The 18,927-nt window shown below is 42.9% G+C and overlaps 1 protein-coding gene across 1 annotated transcript; it reads right to left on the reverse strand.

The window, feature by feature from the left end:
* Nucleotides 1-437: 437 nt before the first annotated feature.
* LOC120930334 (40S ribosomal protein S9-like) lies at nt 438-14,248 on the reverse strand. The gene is made up of 2 exons (XM_040341534.1): nt 13,760-14,248; nt 438-644 (listed from the first exon to the last, which is right to left on the reverse strand). Exons 1-2 carry the CDS (start codon nt 14,246-14,248, stop codon nt 438-440), a joined length of 696 nt encoding a protein of 231 aa, XP_040197468.1.
* Between the last annotated feature and the right edge of the window lie 4,679 nt (nt 14,249-18,927).

Raw genomic sequence — 18,927 nt, forward strand, 5'->3', positions numbered from 1 at the left:
TACTGAGAGCAGGATTGCTCTTTCTCATATCCAGGCCTGATACTGCAAAGTTCTCTCTTGCTTCATAAACCTTTTTGCTATACCTCATGTTGATGTTGGCCATGTTGGGCCTGGAAATAAAGCATTGAAAAACCTTCCTTCATTGACTGGACATTCGCTCACTACTCTACTCAGCAATTACACCCCTAGACAACACTAAGAGGTAACTTAAATATGCCGATCCCAACAACAAACCAGCGGCTCCTGAGGGGGTAGCGCTACATTAGCATTGGAACATACATCTTGGTGCCCAGTGGCCTATTTAAACCCAGGGTATGCCTGGGCTCAGTGCTGGATTGTCTTCAGCTCTGGTTCCTGTGATCCTAGTTCCTGAAAGTCTGCTTACCTTGTTTCTGACCCAGCTACGCTTGACATCTCTCTTGGATCGCCCTTGACTTTTATGTCTGCTGCTCTCTTGTCTTACCATCCTTGGCTTGGACTTCTGACCCTGATTCCATCTCCTGACCTTGAACTTGATCCTGACCCTGCTTCTGTTTGCCTGGCTGCTGCTGAGCATAGTTTGTTACCAGACGCCATACTACCACAGGAAGGACTCCTGTGTTTCCAAGCTCCAGTTTACTAGAGCCTGGCGCCTGTGCCCTTCCCTTTTTTTAAAAACAAAATTATAAATTATAATATAATAAATAATTATAAATAATTATAACAAATAGTAATATAATTATAATAAAAATTATTCAATAATGTAATCAACTCAAAATCACTGAAATTTGCTCAGTTGCAGAATTGTCGCTGTCATTACTTTTATTTTTTTTATGACGAATTTCCCCACAAATCGCTATCGCTCAATTCTGCAAGTGATTATAATTTATTATCGCTGTTTTCTAGCTGCTCTAAAACCATTTTTTACATAAAGGGACACTTTTGGTTGCTATGGACAATCTACAGTTTGCAGACAGAAAGAACAGTTTTTATTATATAAAAGAACATGTAGGGCACTGGGCAGACCACTAGGGACAAAGGGGGGGGGGTGTGTATTTTTTACATACAGTACTGTAATCTATAAGATTACAGTATACTGTATGTAATGTGTTTGTTTACTTTTTTGAATTTGGCATCGTTCTCAACCCCAGTGCGTCGTAACGTCGCAGGGAACGGAGATCGGCGGCACACGGGGACACTGTGAATCGAGCGAGGACCAGCTCGCTCACACAGCACGGTGGCATCGCTGGATCCAGGGACAAGGTAAGTAAACCAATCCTGTGGATTCAGCGAGAAGGTAAGCCGCGCCGCTGCACGCTCTGCACATCTACCCCGAGCGTGACTCGGGGATACCGATCCTAGCATGGAAAAACCACCCGAGTCACGCTCGGGAATACCGCCAAGGAGGTTAACCACTTCCATACAGGGCACTTATACACCTTCCTGCCCAGACCAATTTTCAGCTTCCAGCGCTGTTGTACTTTGAATGACAATTGCGCGGTCATGCTACACTGTACCCAAACAAAATTTGTATCATTTTGTTCCCACAAATAGAGCTTTCTTTTGGTGGTATTTGATCACCTCTGGGATTTTTATTTTCTGCTAAATAAATTAAAAAAGACCAAAATTTTGGAAAAACAAATGTTTTTTTTAACTTCCGTTACAAAACTTTGTAAATAAGTACGTTTTCTCCTTCACTGATGGACACTGATGGGGCTGCACTGATGGGCACTGATGAGGTGGAATTGATGGGCACTGATGGGCACTATTATGCAGCATTGATGGGACACTGATAGGTGGCACGGATGGGCACTGATAGGCGGCACAGATGGGCACTGATAGGTGGCACGGATAGGCACAGATAGGTGGCACGGATGGGCACAGATAGACGGCACGGATTGGCACAGATAGGTGGCACGTATAGGCGACACGGATGGGCACAGATAGGTGGCATGGATGGGCACTGATAGGTGGTACGGATGGGAATGAATAGGCACTGATAGGTGGCACAGATGGGCATGGATGGGCACTGATAGGTGGCACGGATGTACTGTATTGTACTTATGGATGCAAATCAGTGCCAAACAACAATACCTGCCAATCAGTGATGCCCATTGTGGGTACTGATTGGCATCCATTGTGGGCACTGATTGGCATCCATTGTGGGCACTGATTGGCATCCCTGGTGGTCTAGAGTTGCATACCTGGTGGTGGGCATCCTTGGTGGTCTGGTGGCATCCCTGGTGGTCTAGTGGCATCCCTGGTGGTCTAGTGTGGGCATACTCGGGGGGGGGGGCTGTGCTGATAATTGATCAGCACAAACCCCCCTTGTCAGAAAAGCAGCCAATCGGCTCTCCTGTACTCGCGTCTGACAAACGCGAGTGAGGAAAAGCCTTGTTTACATCGTGATCAGCCATGATTGGACATGGCTGATCACGTGGTAAAGAGTCTCCGTCAGAGACTCTTTACCTAGATCGGTGTTGCGGGGTGTCAGACTGACTTCATGCAACAACGATCGCCGCGATTCGTGCCCCCAGGCGCGCCCCCCCCCTCAATATCCTGAGGACGTCATATGACGTCCAGTCAGGGTATTGAAACTACTTTGCCGCCGTCATTTTGTTATAGGGCGGGCAGCAAGTGGTTAATTGAAGGACCTGACATCAGTAGTAAGGGCAACAAGTCTAGGAGCTGTGAAAGGTCAAATTATTATGTTTACTTGTATAAAACCTCAGGTCCTGTATTGCTTTGAATTAAGGTATATACTGAATATATAGTATACAGTGATTATAAACTGTAAAAGATATAACTGAAGAAAAGAGACCCCTTCAAATAAGAGCTTACAAGAAAAAAGTTAATACGAAAGATACAACATTTTAAGGGGAAAGATCAACCATATATAACTTTAAATATAGTATAGTAATTTATAAGGGAAAATGTACTCAGTAGCAGAGAATAGCCTCCAATGTATTGGCTGTATCTGCATGTGTAGAGGTGATAGAAGAAATAACATGTAATATCTGAAGCATACTGTATATCTTATTCCCAATTATACAGCAGGTGATTATATCTGAAACATGTTCCTTCTGACTAACTGCCAATATATTAGTTGGGATGAGTATGACTCTAACAAATGGATGTGCTCAGTGATCCACACCCAGTGCTGGTAATTGTACTCGTGGAATGATTGGGGATCAGTCGGAGGATAAGGTACAAGGAAATGTTGAGAAATTAATATGCTTGGCCACACTTTTCCAGCTATCTGGTTTATGAGACCATAAACAAAAAAATATATAAATAAATTCTATATTCCACGTGCCATGCTAGAATTTTAACCTAGATATTGCTCTTTAACAATACTTTAAGCAGCACCTATGTCCTACTTGTTCCTGTTGTGGAGAGACAGTACTACCTTTTGTATTCAAAAGGATGGCTTACGAAATGGGACTGGTTAGACCAATATGGTCACATTTGGGGTAAGTTTAGGAATATTGGCCCGGATTCACAAAGCACTTACGCCGACGTATCTCGATATACGCTGCGTAAGTGTAACTATGCGCCGTCGTATCTGTGCGCCGTGCCTACAGAACTAGATACGCCTGAAAATAGGCTTCATCCGACCGACGTAACTTTCCTACGCCGGCGTATCATGGGCGCATATTTACGCTGGCCGCCTCATTGCAAATATGCAAATCAGGGACATACGTCGATTCACGAAGGTAGTTGCGCCCGGCGCATAATATACGCGGTTTGCGTAAGGCTTACGTTCGGCGTATAGTTATTCCCCATCTATGAGGCGCAACTCAAGCAAAGGTATGGACCAGGGAACAGCCGTCGTATTTTACGTTGTTTACGTAGTAGTACGTGAATAGGGCTGGGCGTAGGTTACGTTCACGTCGTAGGCAGTGATCCGTCGTATCTTAGGGAGTATTTCCGACGTGATTCTGCGCATGCGCACTGGGTTGCGTCCACGGGACGGCGCATGCGCCGTACGTTATTCGTATCTTTATGACGCTCAGTCCATCATTTACATGGGGTCACGCCTCATTGGCATGGCTCACGCCCACTTCCACCTACGCTGGCTTACGCCGAGGAAACCCAGCATAGATTTGGGGGCGAGTGCTTTGTGAATATTGTGCTTGGCGCTCTGCGCTACGCCGGCGTAGCCTAAAAAAGATACGCTACGCCGGCATAAATATGCGCAAATGTATGTGAATCCGGGCCATTGGTGCCACCTTATGTTAGAACCGATACTGGACACCTATAAGAAACAGAACCGAGACTAGAAGAAATTAACTTACAAAAGGTGTTTGACTATTATGGGAAAAACGTATTTGTTCCATGGAGAATGGGAGGGATAAAGTGATGCTGGGAATAAGATTGATGCTTGTTGGAGTATACAGCCGTGGTCAAAAGTTTTGAGAATGACACAACTATGAATTTTCACAAAGTCTGCTGCTTCAGTGTTTTTAGATCTTTTTGTCAGATGTTACTATATATAATGTATACTAAAAGGGGTTGTAAAGGTTTGTTTTTTCGTTTCTAAATAGGTTCCTTTAAGCTAGTGCATTGTTGGTTCACTTACCTTTTCCTTCGATTTCCCTTCTAATAGCTGGATTCAGGTATGTTGGATTAATTTTGACCCGGCATAGCGTATCGTATTTACGCTACGCCGCTGTAAGTCAGAGAGGCAAGTGCTGTATTAACAAAGCACTTGCCTCCTAAGTTACGGCGGCATAGCGTAAATGGGCTGGCGTAAGCGCGCCTAATTCAAATGAGGAACAGGGAGCGGGTTTTATGTAAATGATTCGTGACCTGACGTGATTGACGTTTTTAACGAACGGCGCATACGCCGTCCGTGGACATATCCCAGTGTGCATTGCTCCAAAGTACGCCGCGAGGACGTATTGCTTTTCGACGTGAACGTAAATTACGTCCAGCCCCATTCATGGACGACTTACGCAAATGACGTAAAATTTTCAAAATTTGACGCGGGAACGACGTTCATACTTAACATTGGCTAGGCCAGCTATTTGTTCGACTAACTTTACGCCGGAAAACGCCTTACGTAAATGGCGTATATTTACTGCAACGGGCAAGCGTACGTTCGTGAATCGGCGTATCTCGCTGATTTACGCATTCTAGGCGTAAATCAGCGTTCACGCCCCTAGCGGCCGGCGGAACTAGACAGCTAAAATACAAAGCGCAGGCAGTCGTATCTTAGCTACATTTAAGTGTAACTCAATTTGAGAATACACTTAAATGTACGACGGCTTAGATTCCGAGTTACGACTGATACGCCGGCGTAACTCTTTGTGAATATAGCTATAAATGTTTTTTTTCTTTGTCTGAACTTCTCACTTCCTGTTTCTCCTCAGTAAGCTTGCCCCCATCATCCGAGCCGTTCTGGCTGGGGGTTAGTCAGCCAGAACAGCTTACTGAGGAGGAACGGGAAGTAAGAAATTCAGACAAAGAAAACAAAGAAAAAAAAACATTTAGAAGGCAAATCGAAGGAAAAGGTAAGTGAACCAACAATGCACTAGCTTAAAGGAACCTATTTAGAAAATAAAAAAAATGAACCTTTACAACCCCTTGAAATATAATTACAAGCATTTAATAAGTGGCAAAGGCTTTTTGTTTTAACAATTACATTAAGTTTACGCAAACAGTCAATATTTGTAGTGTTCACACTTAGGCCCCTTTCACATTGAGGCGTTTTTCATGCGGTACAGCACTAAGAATAGCGCTGCTATACCGCATGAAAAAATCATGCCCTGCAGGCTTCAATGTGAAAGGCCGAAGGCTTTCACACTGAAGCGGTGCGGTAGCAGGACCGCTCCAAAAGTCCTGCTAGCCGCATCTTTGGAGCGGTATAGGAGCGGTGTGTTTACCGCTCCTATACCGCGCCTTCCCATTGAAATCAATGGGAAACCGCGGTAATACCGCCCGCAACACGGGCGGTATTAACCCTTTTTCGGCCGCTAGCGGGGGTTGAAACCTCACCACTAGTGCCTGAATATCGCGGTAAATACGACGGTATAGCGTCGCTACAAATAGCGTGGCTATACCGTCACCGCGGCTCCACCGCCCAATGTGAAAGCAGCCTTATTTTTCAAGACCTCTGCAATTCTCCCTGGCATGATGTCAATCAACCTCTGGGCCACATCCTGACTGATGGCAGCCCATTTTGGCATAATCAATGCTTGGAGTTTGTCAGAAATTGTGGAGGTTTTTCGTTCACTCGCCTCTTGAGGATTGACCACAAGTTCTCAATAGGATTAAGGTCTGGGGAGTTTCGTGGCCATGGACCCAAAATGTTGATGTTTTGTTCCCCTGAGCCACTTAGTTATCACTTTTGCCTCGTCATACTGGAAAAGGCATTGTTGCTCACCAAACTGTTCTTGGATGGTTGGGAGAAGTTGCTCTTGGAGGATGTTTTTGTACCATTCTTTATTCATGGCTGTGTTCTTAAGCAAAATTGTGAGTGAGCCCACTCCCTTGGCTGAGAAGCAACCCCACACATGAATGGTCTCAGGATGCTTTACTGTTGGCATGACACAGGACTGATGGTAGCGCTCAACTTTTCTTCTCCGGACAAGATTTTTTTACAGATGCCCCAAACAATAGGAAAGTGGATTAATCAGAGAAAATTACTTTACTCCATGGCTTACGAAGGACTCAGCAGTCCAATCCCTGTACCTTTTGCAGAATGTCTGCCTCTGATGTTTTTCCTGGAGAGAAGTGGCTTCTTTGCTGCCATTCATGACACCAGGCCATCCTCCAAAGGTTTTTGCCACCTGTGTTTACAATGTTTCAGTTTATGAATGTCTTCTGTCCATTCATTTTCAGCACAGCTGAGGCTGCTGAGAAAGGGACTGGGGAATCTGTGTCCTTAGTCCCTTTCCCTGTCTCAAAGGGGAGATGTCAGAGGTCTGATATCTCACCAAAGCCCCCCAACAGGGCTGATTAAAAAAAAATTGCAATAAATAATTTAAAAAATAAAATGTTAATAATAATAACAAAATAAAAAAAACACACTGACAATCCAATACTGTAAAAAAAAAAAAAAATAGTAAAAAAAAAAAGAAATATGCCTTTGTCACGTGACATTAAAAAAAGTATCGGTATTCGGTATCGGCGAGTACTTGAAAAAAAGTATCGGTACTTGTACTCGGTCTCAAAAAAGTGGTATCGGGACAACCCTAGTTACCATGATTATATAATGTCACTGGTGGAAGGTGGGCAAGTGGTGGGAAGGTGCTGGTAACCCAACCTTTAGGGAAAGAGGCCACACAGGATTCTCTTGGCTTGCTGGGCTGTATTGGAGCATGAGCTTGCACTCTACTCCAGTTGCTTCATGAGGTGACTGAAGAAGCATGCCTAAAGGGACCTGTCCTGGGTGAATAGTGAGAGAGTCCCCTCACCATTATAGAGCGGTCTTTGGTGGCCACTGGCCAACACTCACAAGTGACAGTGATGATCCAACTAGGCCTGGGCCTAGGGCAGCACTTTGCAGGGGGGCAGCACAGAAAGAGTCCCTGCCGGCTTGCGCTACACTGTTAGTGTAACACAAGCTGCTTCTAATTTTGACTGTCTTATCAGCCTGGAACACAAACCTTCCTCACTGTGCTATATGTTTTCTGCTGCACCATTGGCATGATTATATCTTCTTAGTCCTCTCCATAAAATTATCAGAAATGTGTGCTTAAAGTAGAACTATAGGCAACACTTTTATTTTTCATTAGTAAGGGAGGGTTATAGCCCCTGTCAGTTTATTTTTTTACCATTTCTGTCCCATTGCAGAGATTTCCCTTAATTTCCTGCCCCATAGCCGAACAATAAAGGAGAGGAAATCTATGCAAATTAAGGGAATCCATTCCCCAGACCCTAAGAACTAGTCTCCCCACTCCCCAAAATTTCAGGACGGGTCTTAAACAGGAAGGGGCGTGGCCTTGACAGGACAGGGTGGATCATATTTAAATTAGGGGGTGCACGAGTTTAGTCAGGCCTAGGGCAGCACAAAACCTAAATACACCACTGGTGACTCCTGAAAAAACTGTTAGGTTGGGCTCAATATCCCAAAACCTTTCATGTTTATTAAGTTTAAAGCTGTATGGATTTACAAAGTGCGGTAACTCTACTCCAAAAATTATAGTAAACTGCAATCTAACTGTTTGCTGTTGAGTCCCACGCATTATTGTTGTTCTTTGAATAACCCCAATAGCGTGCTTACAGGGCCATTAGCTAGAATACAACAGTAATAATGTAGAGTTAAGCAAGAAGGAATAGCTCTTTCCAAGGCTGTATAAATGTCAGGACAAATACAAACCATCACTTTGTTTGATAAATGTGACTGCAACATTTTTGCTATTCTAATTTATCACTTAAACATTCCTTGTACAAGCGAGGTTTTACAAAGTTATTAGTCATGAAAATTGCAAGTATAAACTTGGGCATTTAATCTGGATGGTTCATGAGATATATCCCTAATTGTTTTTTTCCCTACCGCGAAAACATTTATTAAACAATATTATGCTTCTTATGATGTAAAAGTGAATTAGTAAAAAAAAAAAAACAGTGGAGGTAGGACTGTATTTTATGCAGAGCACACACTGTCTTCTCGTACTCAGTGCTGGGTACACAGTCATTCCATAATCATCTGAAAAAGAATTTACAGCTAAGAAAAATGATATAGGTCAGAACAAACACTTCTGTGCTCATTTAATACATTGGCACAAAAAAAAATCAGTGATTGTATGCAAAGTGCCATAGGCCCCAGCAATAGGATCTCAGTTTAATGAAGTCAAGTCTATGAAGGATGGTTTTTAATTAGTTACTATGGGTTACTGTATTTTGAAGAAGATTGATTTTACCTTGCCTTATTGAACAAGCTTACATTATAATTGTCCTCCTAAAACTCACTAAAAAATGACTTGTCATGGAAAAACCAACAATGGATTATTTGATAAAAACTATGTTAACTCCTTCGCGCCTAATGCCACGTACACACGATCGGTTCATCCGATGAAAACGGTCTGATGGATTTTTTCATCAGATATTCGATGAAGCTGACTTTCATCAGTCTTGCCTACACACCATCAGTCAAAAATCTGTTCGTGTCAGAACGCGGTGACGTAAAACACAACGACATGCCGAGAAAAATGAAGTTCAATGCTTCCGAGTATGCGTCGACTTGATTCTGAGCATGCATGGATTTTTAACCGATGGACTTGCCCACAGACGATCGTTTTTTTTCTATCGTTTTTTTAACCATCAGATAATTTTAAAACAGGTTCTAAGTTTTTTCACCGATGGGAAAAAAAACGATGGGGCCCACACACGATCGGTTCGTCTGATGAAAGCTGGCCATTGGACCGTTTTCATCAGACGAACCGATCGTGTGTACAGGGCATAAGGGTAAAACAAATCTAAATGCCTTAGTACAATTTTGCAACTTTGACATGTGTTAGCAAAACCGTACATATAGTGGGGATTGAAAGTTTGGGCACCCCAGGTAAAAAATTGTATTAATGTGCATAACGAAGCCAAGGAAAGATGGAAAATTCTCCAAAAGGCATCAAACTACAGATTAGACATTCTTATAATATGTCAAAAAAAGTTAGATTTTATTTCCATCATTTACACTTTCAAAATTACAGAAAACAAAAAAATGGTGTCTGCAAAAGTTTGAGCACCCTGAAGAGTTAATATCTTGTACTGCCCCCTTTGGCAAGTATCACAGCTTGTAAACGCTTTTTGTAGCCAGCCAAGAATCTTTCAATTCTTGTTTGAGGTATCTTTGCCCATTCTTCCTTACAAAAGTCTTCCAGTTCTTTGAGATCTCTGGGCTGTCTGTCACGCACTGCTCTTTTAAGGTCTATCCATAGATTTTCAATTATGTTGAGGTCAGGAGATTGTGAAGGCCATGGCAAAACCTTCAGTTTACGCCTCTTGATGTAATCCCCCGTGGATTTTGAGGTGTGTTTAGGATCATTATCCATTTGTAGAAGCCATCCTCTCTTTAACTTCAGCTTTTTCACAGATGGCATCAAGTTACCATCCAAAATTTGCTGAAATTTTATTGAATCCATTTTTCCTTCTACTCGTGAAATGTTCCCTGTGCCACTGGCTGCAATACAACCCCAAAGCATGATTGATCCACCCCCATGCTTAACAGTTGCACAGAGGTTCTTTTCATTAAATGCTGTGCCCTTTCTTCTCCAAACGTACCTTTGCTCATTCCGGCCAAAAAGTTATATTTTAACCTCATCGGTCCATAGAACTTGTTTCCAAAATGCATCAGGCTTGTTCATTTGCAAAGTTCAAACACTGATTTTTGTGGTGAGGACGTAGAAGAGGTTTTCTTCTGATGACTCTTCCATGAAGACCATATTTGTACAGGTATCTCTTTATAGTGGTATTCCACAACCACAACTCCAGTGTCTGCCAGATCTTTCTGGAGGGATCGTGCAGTCAAACGTGGGTTTTGAATTGCTTTTCTCACAATCCTGCAAGCTGTTCTGTCTGATATTTTTCTTGGTCTTCCAGATCTTGCTTTAACTTCCACTGTTCCTGATGACTGCCATTTCTTAATTACTTTCTGAACAGAGGATATTGACATATGAAAACGCTTTGCAATCTTCTTATAGCTTCTCCAGCTTTGTGAGCGTCAACTATTTCCAGTTTCAGTTTTCTAGACAACTGCTTAGAAGAACCCATGGTGCTGATTGTTGGGGCAAGGTCAGATGAGTCTGGGCATTTAAAACTTTTGAGAGTGACATTACCTGGTCTTCCCAGACAATGATTGAGAACAATCCATGACACTGGCAGGTCTCAGCTTTGCAAAGGGGGCAGTGCATGCTATAAATTCTGCAGGGTGCCCACACTTTTGCAGACGCCATTTTTTTGTTTTCTGTAATTTTGAAAGTGTAAATGATGGAAATAAAATCTAACTTTTTTGACATATTATAAGAATGTCTAATCTGTATAAAGAAAAGGTTAGTGCTGCGCTTTAAATAGGGAATAGGGTACAAGTGTAGAGAAAGTGTAGCAAATCCTTATATGTAAAAAGATACAATCTGACTACTGATCATAATGACAATAGTGAATAAATAATGACATCAAAAATAAACATGCTACGGTGCAGTTAATCCAGCCTTGCAAAAGTAGGATAATACAAAGTGACAGTGCTGGTATCATAAAGTGTAGTACAATAATAAATGGTGTATTATTAAACAATGAGGTGTACAGCATGCATAACACAACACACAACAGTGACTGGGATAGGCTAAGTTAAATGTCCATGCAACAAAAAGCCTATAAGCATAACAAAGGAAAGAATCCAAAATATAAAAGTGCTGGTGTAGATGCCAAAATAACGTGAAGAAAAGAAGGTTTCCGGTGTTCTCTTCAAAATAAGTGAAGATGTCCCCTTACCTTACTGCTGTAAGGTAACAGCATATAAGCCCAAGTACACTTTCTGGTCGTATCCGCATAGGGTGTTATCCGGATGGACTGTAATTGAAGAGATAGATCCCTCTCGGTAGTCACGTCCGAGAAATGACAGTGACTCGCACCCAGAGAGATAAAGTGCCAATAGTGCAGTATTGTTTTAAAAAATGGTTTATTAACAAAATAATACACTAGGGTACTCACATAGAAGAAGTCACATGAAGTGACGAATACGTGTACGAGTGTAACCAAGAGTCCACCAAGAGGTACCGGAGGTGACATTGGCGAACGCACTCTTTCATTTACATGCCTGTGTGGCGGTCATTGCAACTTTTTATCTCCAACGGTATTTGCGCAATCATTTTTCAAACGCCTTTTTTTGGATAAAATATGGTTTCATGAATTCAAAAATAACAAAACAATAAAGTTAGCCCAATTTTTTTGTATAATGTGAAAGATGATGTTACGCCGAGTAAATAGAAACCTAACTTGTCACGCTTTAAAATTGCGCACACTCATGGAATGCCGCCAAACTTCGGTACTTAAAAATCTCCATAGGCGACGCTTTAAATTTTTTTAACAGGTTAACAGTTTAGAGTTACAGAGAAGGTCTAGTACTAGAATTATTGCTTGCGCTCTAACGCACGCGGCGATACCTTACATGTGTGGTTTGAACGGCGTTTACATATGTTGGCGGGACTTACATGCGCGTTCGCTTCTGAGCGCGAGCTACTGGGGACAAGAGCGTTTTACTTTTTTTTTTTTACTTTTTTTTTTTATTACTTTTATTCATATTACAAGGAATGTAAACATCCCTTGTAATTGGAATAGTGTGTGACAGGTCCTCTTTATGGAGAGATGTGGGGTCAATAAGACCCCACATCTCTCCTCCAGGCTGGAAAGCATAAGATTGGGGAAAAAAAATTCACTGATCTCATGCTTTCAGCTGCGACTGCGGCTTTGTTTACTTCCGGGTACTTGGGCGTGATGTCATAACGTCGCGCCCGGGCCTCCGATGGTCATAGAGGTGACCAGTAACCATTTGGTCACCGGAAATCTCTATCCTCCTTATCCGGCAGCGGCCGATTCATTCTCCGGGCCTCCGATGGCACGGGAGAGCCCGGAGAAGCACCAGATGGCGGAACCGCCGCTATGATCATTCTTATGGTGCGCAGAATCGCCGTCTGAAAAGAAGGATATCTGAATGATACCTGTAGCTGCACCCATCATTCAGATATCCCTCCCTAAAGTCCAGGACGTCATATGACGTCCTACGGTAGGGAAGTGGTTAAACTAAACTTTGCTAAAACCCCTTTCTAACCACCTAAATTCATGGTCATGCAATGCTCAGTTTTCAAATTTTCGATTCTTTATTGAGGATGAGGGTTTTTTGGGGTCTCCATATCTCTACCTAGGTGATGAGTACACTTCGTATTGATCTGACTCATGGGAGTGGTATGAAGTCATCAAGAAGAGGTGTCCAGTCTGTGGGCATAGACTGTAGTACTGAAGTTGTCATTCTGAAAAGCCGCAAAGGGTATGAATAGCAGACTTATGTGAGTGTAAAAGAAAAGAAGCTATTTTTATCATTTCAAAACTGCTGAATGGGTTACAAAGGGTGAAAGGAGAGGATTAAAGAGGGGATATATTAACCAGAGAAGAGCTTTAAAGCCTAGCTCCAGGAAAGATTTTTTTTTTTCTTTTTTGAGTTTTGGATAGACTTGAGAAGAAAAAATACATCTGTAAAGTTTCTATTCCTGTATGTGATCCTGTTTGAGACACTTCACCTCTAGAATCACAACATAAAACATTCAAAGACTTTGGAATCAGGTACCTGAAAGGACTTAAAGGAGTTGTAAATGTACAATTTTTTTTCCTAAAAAGCTTCCTTTACCTTAGTGCAGTCCTCCTTCACTTACCTCATCCTTCCATTTTGCTTTTAAATGTCCTTATTTCTTCTGGGAAATCCTCACTTCCTGTTCTTCTGTCTGTAACTCCACACAGTAATGCGAGGCTTTCTCCCTGGTGTGAAGTGTTGTGCTCGCCCCCTCCCTTGGACTACAGGAGAGTCAGGACGCCCACTAACACACAGCTCCTTTCTCTATCTGCAACTTAGAAAGCGTCCTGACTCTCCTGTAGTCCAAGGGAGGGGGCGAGCACGACACTCCACACCAGGGAGAAAGCCTTGCATTACTGTGTGGAGTAACAGACAGAAGAACAGGAAGTGAGAATTTCTCAGAAGAAATAAGGACATTTAAAAGCAAAATGGAAGGATGAGCTTTTTTCCTTTTTCCTCGCCGTGGCTCGGTGGGTAGCCTAAAATGCAAGTTGCCAGAAGTTGGGTGTGTCGACCACCGTAAGGTGAATGTAGGGAGAAGTCTATATGCTTCTGAGAATCCAGCCGCACGATGAACGATGGGATGTTCACTACTTGCTTGCGAACACGGATATGCCTCTGTCTGATGAGGACATGAGCATGGTGAATGGACTTTACCAAACCTAACTTGAAGACCTGTGTTTGGAGACGCCTTTCCAAGAAATCTTCAATTTTTAAGCCCAGAATGTAATCAAGCTTCATCTTCCCCTCATCCAACACACCAATACGCACCAGTCGTTTAGGATCTTTCTCATCTAGAGTAAGCAGTTCTCTGGTAGCCTTACGGATCTTTGCAAGGGCGAACTTCACCCGCCAAACCTTGCGCTTGTTACGCAGACCATATTCACCAATTAATTTCAACTCCTGGTCCAACCGCGACTTTTCAAAAGGAAGCAAGTAGTGAACATCCCATCGTTCATCGTGCGGCTGGATTCTCAGAAGCATATAGACTTCTCCCTATGTTCACCTTACGGTGGTGGACGTCCTGGACGTGTGAAGAGAAAGAAATCCAAGAAAGGACAGGGAGGAGCTGGCGGAGGAGATGATGAGGAAGAAGATTAAAGTTTGGCAATTCTTTTCATCTCGCTGAAAACCTTAATAAAACAGTTTTGAGTTAAAAAATAAAAATGGAAGGATGAGGTGGGTGAAGGAGAACTGCACTAAGGTAAAGGAAGATATTTAGGAACAAAAAATGTACCTTTACAACCCCTTTAATTTGTACCTATTTGTACCTGTCTTAGGCCTCGTACACACGACCGAACATGTCTGCTGAAACTGGTCCGCGGACCAGTTTCCGCGGACATGTCCGACCGTGTGTAGGGCCTAGCGGACCGGATTCCTGGCCGAGCGGACAGGTTTCCAGCGGACAAAAGTTTCTTAGCATGCTAAGAAACTTGTCCACTGGAAGCCTGTCCGTCGGACATGTCCGATGGTCAGAACGACTCATCAGACATGTCCGCTGTCCCAAGAACCCACCCATGGCGTCGAAGTGATTCGACGCATGCGTGGAAGCATTGAACTTCCGGGTTCGTGCATGTCGCCGCGTCATTGTCGCCGCCACGTCGCCGCCACGTCACCGCGTATTCTGTCCGCGGGGAATTTGGTCTGATGGTGTGTACACACATCAGACCAAATTCTGCCAGCAGACATGTCCGATGAAAACGGTCGGGTCGTGTGTACGAGGCCTGAGTGTATTTCTTCTATCCTTTAGGCAATTTGGTCATTTGTCATATCAGCGGGCAGGGGTCTCTTGGTTTTTGAAGGTGATGCTGTTTCAAAAATATTTGAGAATTATAGGTTGGGCTCATCTTGAGGTGATTTAGTTTGCATTTGTAGCGCTATACAAGTTACTTACTCACTCATCTTTGGTATGCATGACTCTTACCAATAAGATGTTATATTGTTAACATTGGCATGGTTATTACAGTAGGTTATCTGGAGTTCACTGGTGGTTAATTGTCCCAGAGGCTGTGTAGTAGCTGATGGGGGCCTTTTCACTGGGTGGCAGATTTAGCCAGGTTGTGTTTATATATGTGCCTTCAAATGTACCCTTAAAAAATGCTGAACTACCAAGCCACAGTCATTCCCATTGCACAGGCCTCATTGAGCTCAATAGGGGGGTGGGGTTTGACAAGCAATGCCGCTTGTTAAAATCTGCACACTAAGTTAAAAATGCCGTGGCCACGAAGCAAAGAATCCCAGTTGTGGCATATGAATAGCCCTGTCCTGGCTATCATTTAGAGTTCTGGTGGGCATCAGGGGGGCATTAAATCCATGTCACTGAATGCCCATCTGAAAGAGACCATAAACTGTATAGCAAAGCACAGTAATGCACATAAATCTGCTCAGCATCTGCCAGAAAGCAAGTTATTGTCTCTAAAGAAGCATGTGTCTATAACAAAACTACTTTCCAAATCTCAGCCTCTCAAGGCTTCATTTATAATACAGTCAGATTATGTGGCAATTATAATGAAAATTTGTCAGCTACTGCTACATTAGATAAAAAGAGAAGCAAACACAAAATGTTACATTTAAAACAAAATAGCATTTCATTCCCTCGACTACCACAGATCTCAGTTAAGGTAAGTCTGAGAACCAACTATCCGGAAAGGGAAACCCAGTAGGCAGCTGTTCCAGGACTGTTCAGAGAAGATTATTTCACGTGTTCCCTGTGTATTCTCAGTAAGTGTAATCTTTCCAGTCATCATCTCCTGCCCGGTGCTGTAGCCAAGTGTTCAATGGCAAAGATGATCAGATGAGAGCTACGGTAAATTGTGGTACAGAACCTAAGGGAAAATCATCTTCATTTCCATGCAGGCAACCGATAATAAGAGTCTAGTAATATAGTGAACATCAAATTCAGTAATTTTACACCAATCTACATTTGAGATATTAACCACTTCCTTACTGGGCACTTAAACCCCTTCCTGACCAGAGGACTTTTTGCGATTCGGCACTGCGTCGCTTTAACTGACAATTGCGCGGTCGTGCGACGTGGCTCCCAAACAAAATTAACGTCCTTTTTCCCCCACAAATAGAGCTTTCTTTTGGTGGTATTTGATCACCTCTGCGGTTTTTATTTTTTGCGCTATAAACAAAAATAGAGCGACAATTTTGAAAAAAAAAAAAATTTTTACTTGTTGATATAATAAATAGCTTAATTTTTTTATTACGTTTTTTTTTATCCTCAGTCTAGGCCGATATGTATTCTACATATTTTTAGTAAAAAAAAAAAAAATCGCAATAAGCGACTGGTTTGCGCAAAAGTTATAGCGCCTACAAAATAAGGGACAGAATTATTTTTTTTTTTTTTTTTTTTTACTAGAAATGGCGGCGATCTGCGATTTTTATTGGGACTGCGACGTTATGGCGGACACATCGGACACTTTTGACACATTTTTGGAGCCATTCACATTTATACTGCAATCAGTGCTATAAATATGCACTAATTACTGTATAAATGTGACTGGCAGGGAAGGGGTTAACACTAGGGGGTGAGGAAGGGGTTAAATGTGTACCCTAATATTAGTGTTCTAACTGTGGGGGAAGGGGGGTGACCGATCTGTGTCTCTATGTACACGAGACACAGATCGGTCTCCTCTCTCCCCTGACAGCACCGCTGTCTGCGAGAGCCGGGAATGAGAGATGATCTCATATGTAAACATATGAGATCATCTCTCATTGGCCGCACAGATCGCCTAGGAAACGGCCGCTCCGATTGGCCGTTCACGGCGATCTGTGACTGGCTGTGTCCAAGGGACACGGCCAGCACAGCAGTTCCCCGCTGCGCGCTCGGGAGCACGCGCGGGGAACGTGCAAAGGGGCGGCCGTAAAAAGACGGCCTGTTAGAGATTGGGAGCCGCGCTGCGGCCGTACAAAGTCGTACGGCCATCAGCAAGTGGTTAAAAAAGCAGGATGCATGTTTTATGCATTATTTTCTTGTAAACAAAGATATAATCTAATATGTTTTGAAATTATAACTAAAGGCAAAACTTTTTCTTTATTAGTTTTGGATAGAGTGGAGAGGGATTAGAACACCTGCCAGTTTTTATTGCTGTCTGTGCCCCCATTATGAAGATTCACCCTCACTATTTGTTCTGTTAACCACTTAAGGACTGCCTCCTGCACAGATACGTCGGCAGAATGGCACGGCTGGGCACATGTACGTACAGGTACGTCCTCTTTAAGTGCCCAGCCGTGGGGCGCGCGCCCACGACCCGGTCCGAAGATCCGTGACTATGACCGCGGGACCCACGGACCCGATCGCTGCTGGAACAGCTTCCCCGTTCTTCACTGTGGCGCCATCATTGATCGTGTGTTCCCTTTTATAGGGAAACACAATCAATGATGTCACACCTACAGCCACACCCCCCTACAGTTAGAAACACAAATGAGGTCACACTTAACCTCTTCAGCGCCCCCTTGTGGTTAACTCCCAAACTGCAATTGTCATTTTCACAGTAAACAATGCATTTTTTGCTGTGAAATTGACAATGGTCCCAAAAATGTGTCAAAATTGTTCGAAGTGTCCGCCATAATGTCGCAGTCATGAAAAAAATCGCTGATCGCCGCCATTAGTATTAAAAAAAAAGAATAATAAAAATGCAATAAAACTATCCCCTATTTTGTAAACGCTATAAATTTTGCGCAAACCAATCGATAAACGCTTATTGCGATTTTTTTTTTACCAAAAATAGGTCGAAAAATACGGCCTAAACTGAGGAAAAAACTGTCGGTCTATTTTTGTTTATAGCACAAAAAATACAAACCGCAGAGGTGAACAAATACCACCAAAAGAAAGCTCTATTTGTGGGGGGAAAAGGACGCCAATTTTGTTTGGGAGCCACGTCGCACGACCGTGCAATTGTCAGTTAAAGCGACGCAGTGCCAAATCGCAAAAACTGGCCAGGTCCTTTAGCTGCCTAAAGGTCCGGGTCTTAAGTGGTTAAAGAAAATCAAAAATGTGGGGTTGTCTGCAGAACAGAAATAGAGAGAAACTCTTCCAATGGGAATTCATTCTGGTGACAATTTGGGGTTCCCTCGGTTTAGAGGGAATCTGTTCTTGGCTATGAGACAGGCAGTGAAGGGAAATCCCACCAATGGGACACAGATAGAAACAAAACCAATGAAAGTTTTTTTTGGTGTGATTTTTTTTTTTAGAGATACTAGAGATGCTGCTCCAGGCTCCCTCGTTCCAATCCCTTGACTCGAACTGTGGGTGCTGGTCCCTGCTCAGTACACTAATCCCAGCATAGAAAATATCCGTAACGCTGCACACCAACATGTCCGATGGTCACTTGAATGAAAGCAGGCTCAGCCTTGCTCCATCTAGGCCACAAGGCCTGGATGGAGCTGGGCTGAGGCTGCTTTCATTTAAGTGATTGTCGGGCATGTTGGTGTGTGGTGTTCAGGATACTTTCTTTGCACAATCTTATTTTAACCACGTAAGGATCAAGCCTCTTTTTCAGATGTGTTGTTTACAAGTTAAAAATGTTTTCTTTTCCTAGAAAATTACTTAGAACCCCCAAACATTATATATTTTTTCCAACACCCTAGAGAATAAAATGGCGGTCATTGCAATACTTTTTGTCACACCGTATTTGCGCAGCGGTCTTACAAGCACA

This window comes from Rana temporaria, chromosome 3 (genome assembly GCF_905171775.1).
Source record: "Rana temporaria chromosome 3, aRanTem1.1, whole genome shotgun sequence".
In the NCBI taxonomy this organism is placed as follows: domain Eukaryota; kingdom Metazoa; phylum Chordata; class Amphibia; order Anura; family Ranidae; genus Rana; species Rana temporaria.

Bases quoted from the DNA above. Each gene is read 5' to 3' on its own strand.
- LOC120930334 (XM_040341534.1), bottom strand. From the start codon at position 14,248: ATGCTTCTGAGAATCCAGCCGCACGATGAACGATGGGATGTTCACTAC. The intron at 645-13,759 runs GCAACTTGCATT...TTTTAAAAAAAG, and splicing joins GTCGACACACCCAACTTCTG to GGAAGGGCACAGGCGCCAGG.